Source organism: Coffea eugenioides, chromosome 3 (genome assembly GCF_003713205.1).
Source record: "Coffea eugenioides isolate CCC68of chromosome 3, Ceug_1.0, whole genome shotgun sequence".
NCBI classification, from domain to species: domain Eukaryota; kingdom Viridiplantae; phylum Streptophyta; class Magnoliopsida; order Gentianales; family Rubiaceae; genus Coffea; species Coffea eugenioides.
Window position 1 is genome coordinate 6,757,895 of NC_040037.1, and position 5,489 is coordinate 6,763,383.

A 5,489-nucleotide genomic window follows, 5' to 3' on the forward strand; every position below is an offset into this window, starting at 1 on the left:
TATATTGTATTCATTAGTGATCTATAAGAAGAACTCTTATAAGACGTCTATGGTCCCTGCTGTCTTGCATCAAGGACTTGACGTACTTGTAAGATTTTTATCTGCCGCCCCATTTCAATAGCAAAGCGATGGATTTATGGTGTCTCACACTCTCACGTGAATCTGCTGATTGCTTGAAAACTGGGTACCGTATGATTTAAACTACTGCCACCTTATTCCCCATCACATAATGACTAAACTACTGCCACCTTGTTCCCCATCACAAAAACTTACAGGCCACTTCTGCTTTCTCTTGCAAGGTGGGCAATTGGCAATTCTGTCCTTTTCTTTTGTTTGGGTCTAAACCCCGGTATTCGGTGACTGCATTCGATTCTGACTAATTTGAAGTCTAACACTATCGGACTCCTTTTGAGAAGATTTTGATAAAATGTTATTTTCTTCATTCACAGGACTCAAAATGGAGGCCTTGATTAAAGACTACTAAGCTCTTTGTTACTCGACCCAACAACCATTAATGGCAATTCTATTTGGTTAGTGAAGGTTGAGCACTAACATGGCTAAACAACACAGGTGAAGATTGCAAGAGTTCGACAAAACTATGGGATTGGGATTTTTCACGTAGATAGCGTAGAGAAAAAAGAGAATCAGTGGAATCATTCTTATATATTAACATTGCAGTCTTGTAGGAAAAGAAAAAAAAAGGGGGGGGGGGGCGAAACAATATTCTTATTTATTAACATTCCAGTCTAGTCATAAGCGTAATTAATCAAGGAAAACAATAGGTGTAATTAATCATCCTTCATGTTAAAGGTTGAGAATTTTCCCAACATATATCCTCGTGGTTAAACGGTTATTTCTTGTTTTCTTTTTGGGCCTATTATCATGATCACCATTTTTTTTTATTCAATTTTTGATCTGTATTTTTTTTTTTTTTTGTCAATTGTCACCATTTTTGGTCTGTATTTAAGATTAGCCTTTTGGGCCTATTGTCATGATTCATGGTTATGATAGGTGGACTTGTTTGAATATGAATACATATTCTTTTTGCAAAAAAAAAAAAAAAAATTTGCATTATAAATATATTTTTCAATCACTTTTTTGTATTTGTAATTACCTTTCCACTTTATATATATCACATCATCATAAAAAATGTTACATTACTATTTCAAAATAATCTTCTAATCCAAACACATACTTTTTGGGCCTATTTAAATGAGTGATAACATAGTTAAACATTTCTCTTGCTAGTCTTGCAAAAAATAAATGACATTAATCAGCTTTTTCTTTTTGTTAATCAATCAATTTATTAGAGGATACGCCTAAATGGATCCTAAAATTATTCTATTTATTGCATATTGGCGTGTGTGTGTGTTCCTCCTAATTAGCAGCTCAACTTCCGTTGTTACGTTGGCTTCCACAGCTTCACTTCACTAATAACCGGAATTGACCAAGTAATTAACCAAAAAAAACACTGGGATGGCAGTTTCACAAAACTTGTTCAAGTTCCACAGCCACATGAAACAAGCCCATTGTCCAGGTCAAATGCAGCATAATATGCAACACCTAACAACCTGCTATTCCTACGTGCCATTACCTCATAGCTCAAAAGGCAATCATGTTCTACTATAAATTCAAGACCTTAATTCAAGCAAAAATGCAGAACTTTCAGTTTTAGTTACAAAGATATCAAACGATTTAGTCACTTCATTTCATCTTTAAGAAAAATGTCGAGCACTCAGTTTAATGCAGGCGAAACCCATGGCAAAACTCAGGTGATTAAACCGCTTCTATTTAAGTGTTAGCAATTATCATTCTTTTCATGCTGTTGCAGCAAATTTCATGGCCTAGTCCTGTTTGTAATGATTTTGGCTATCCATAGACATTGCAGTTGATATATAGCCCAATGAGCATATATAGCCAGATCATCATATATAGCTGATATATGTTTCTATTTTCAAGATATCATATCAATCATCAAGTATAAGAAAATGAGAATTCTTGATTTGGGACGAATTCTTGAAAACTCATTAGTAGGACTCTGCATCCCAAGATTATTACTAACAAGTTTTTATACGCAGGCCAAGACAGAGCAATTGGTTGATTCATGCAAGGATACAGCAAATGCAGCCCGTGACCGATCTGCCCAGGCTGCAGATCAGAGTGCAGGATTCCTTCAGCAGGTTTTCAACTTTTACAGTTTTGTCCAAGAAGAATTCGGGGTTAAAATTCCTTTTCTTTATCTTCTTCTTATTATTGTTACTTCATTCTTATTTCAGACTGGTGAGCAAGTGAAGAGCATGGCTCAGGGTGCTATTGATGGTGTGAAGAACACGCTTGGAGTTGGTGACAACAACACTAAGAAGTGAAAGAAACACGTCAGTCATTCGTGCGAATCATGACTTAGTTGATTTATTTGTTGGTCATTTCCTATAATTAGGAGTTTCCTACACTCGAATGGTATAAGGAAATCATAAGTAGGGGTTTCTTTTTAAGGATTTCTCGGATGATGTAATAAGAGCTTTTAGGAATTTGTCGCTAAAGTGGAGTTTATACCATTTTGATGATTTTTAGGTTAGCTTAGGATTTGCTTCAGTTTCTAGCTTATTTAGAGTTGGGAGCATGTTAATTTTCCATTGATTTGAAGAGTCTCTAGATACAGAGAACTCTCTTTCAAGTGTAATAAGGTAGTATTGACCATAATAAAAGATACTGAATTCATGAAGAAAATGAGACAACTTGGTCTTTTTTCTGACTTCTTGTTAAGATTCCAAAACAGGTTTTCCACAAGAAGACTAGTTACAGAACCGAAGTCCAACGTTTTGAAATTACAGCTACGTTTGCAAAATGGAGATTTGTAGTAGTTAATATTTACTACTAATATTATCTATTTACCCTTTTATTGTCATTGCTATATAATATGCTTTCTATCTAACTTGCACGCATCTTAGATTAATTCACCTTTTTGATTCACAGAATTTGTTTCAAGGACTCGGGACTGATGATTTCAGGAAATAATTCCCAAATCCATTCTCGTTGAAGTACCCGATGTACTTGCTAGGACAGAAATTCAATACTACCTTGATCATGTGTTTGGTTTGGACATTTTTTTTTTTTAAATACAACATTTTATAACTGGTCCTATAATAGGGAATGTGAATGTACCTAACTAAATTATTGAAAATTCGAAGAGAACTAAACTATCTCCGAAAATATTTTAGAAGTTTTGGACGGAAAATGTAGGCAAGGGGTTTTGATTCCCATACCTATGCCCACGGAGGGACACTTCGACTTTAGGCTCAAAATTTTCTCCATTGAGCTTATCTGCATACTAAATATAAGAAATATTGCATTAAAAAAGGGTTATTATTACTTTACCCCCTTAAAGTTTGGTGTTACTATCAATTTCCCCTTTAACGTTATCTTTTAGCCATTTTACCCCCAAAACTAATGATCAAACTTAACGGAGTTTGTTAATTAAAGTAAAAAGACATGTTTAATTCTTAAAATTATTATCACTTTACCTCCATAAAATATAGTCTCATTATCAATTTACCCCATAAAGTTATTTTTTAGACAATTTATCCTACCATTAAACCAACTTAGCAAGTTAAAAAACTTTAGAAGAAAATACTCTTCTCTTTGCATAATAAAAATAATAAAAAATTTAGAGTGACTCTTCTCCTTTTTAATATCAAGAAAAAAAGTCAAAGTATTAATTTTTTTTCTTCTTGACAATCTTATTAATATTGAAAAAAAAATAGAAAGATGGAGAGGGGGAGGGGGAGAGAGAGAACTCAATTCTTTTTTTAAAAATTACAAATAAGAAAGAATTAAATATTTTTATTATTTTAAAATTATTTCACTTTTTTGTTTACCACCAAATTTCAATTCTAATCCCGACAACCTTAAAGTAATGCGATAATGTTAGACTTTTCTTTATTTTATTTTTTTACAAAATCTAATTTTTTGTCTCATTCTTTCCTATCTCTTTTTCTTTTCCTAGTATTAATAAGTGTGAAAAAAGAAATTTCAGAAACTCTTTTATTTTTATGTTTTTCAATCTCTTAAAGTGAAAAAAAGGAAGAATAACTATTCTAACTTTTTGTTTTTAATTATATATAAAAAAGGGTAAATACATTTAAAATTTTTTGACCATACTAGTTAGATTAATGATGAGGTAAAATGCCTAAAAAATAATGTTAGGAACTAAAATGATTGTATTACTATAATTCAAATGAATAAAGTGATAATAACAACGTAGTAATGCTATAAAATAAAAGGATATTTTTGTCCAAAATTTATTAACGTGTTGAGTTGAATTACTTATAGGGGCAAAGCGATTAAAAGATAACGTTAGGGGGGTAAACTGATAGTAGTGATATAGTTTAAGGGGGTAAACTGATAATAACCCTTAAAAAAAAAGCATAAGAAATATTGTACCCGCGGGCCACAAGATAGGGGTGGGCAAAAATACTTGTTAACTCGAAAACTTACCATATCCGATCCAATTTGATCCGAAAATTAGGATATCCGATTCGTATTATTTGATTGCGTTAAAAGAGGGTAAAGGACCCGATTAGATTCCAGGCAAGTTAGGGTCACATAATTGAAAATCTACAAATACTTGACTCACCCCGCATATATGTATTTATATATATTTATATATTTATTTTTAATTGTTATACACATACTATAAAATAATATTTTTGGAGCTAAATAAACAATTTCATTGAGCAAATTGTACGCAAATATGGGAGATTATAGTTTGTTTACAAAATTCATTTGTAGAGATCATGATTTTATGTTTTTTAGAAAAGAATTTAGTTAATATGGAATATATATCTAAAAAAAGGTGCTACTTATTTCAAATTTTTATTGATTTTGAATTCTTTTAATTTTTTCCCTTTTTCTTGTATGCTCTTTGCATGTTTGTTTCTTGGTGGGATAATTTTTTTGAGAAAAAATCTTTATTAAATTTTAGATGAATATGTGAAATATAAAATTAAATTAGTATAAATCATTTTTTAAAAAAAATTAAATGATAAGCGGGATGAGACGGGTATCCGTTGATCCGATCCTAACTAATTAGGTACTTGCTGATATGTAGGGCGAATAAAACTCAGAAAATGGCTGATCTGCAAAATGCAGGACGGGTTAGTCAAATGGTGCATAGGGTAGGTATTCGACCCATACCCACCCCTACGACGACTCCATAAGGTCCCATATATCTCTCTTCATTGCATATACTTAACATTTATAGATTCCTAGCTAGATTAAATACTTTATTACAAAAAAAAACACTAGATTAAAATTAAATACTTGTTTCACAAAAATCTCCTGGAATTTTTGCTAGGATCCTGCCCACTGCTGATCTTCATAATCTTATGCCAATCTTCTAAAAACAACTCTCAATCAATGTTTTTAAACCCGAACCGGGGAGTGAACCGGAAAACCTCCGGGTTCATGATTCAACCAGTTCGACCCCGGTT

The 5,489-nt window shown here is 32.2% G+C and overlaps 1 protein-coding gene across 1 annotated transcript; it reads left to right on the forward strand.

Moving 5' to 3' along the window:
- Positions 1-1,675: 1,675 nt before the first annotated feature.
- Positions 1,676-2,627, forward strand: LOC113764522 (late embryogenesis abundant protein 1). The gene is made up of 3 exons (XM_027308444.1): positions 1,676-1,772; positions 2,079-2,180; positions 2,277-2,627. The coding sequence occupies exons 1-3, from the start codon at positions 1,725-1,727 to the stop codon at positions 2,364-2,366; spliced, it is 240 nt and encodes a 79-aa protein (XP_027164245.1). The 5' UTR covers positions 1,676-1,724; the 3' UTR covers positions 2,367-2,627.
- The last annotated feature ends 2,862 nt before the right edge of the window (positions 2,628-5,489 follow it).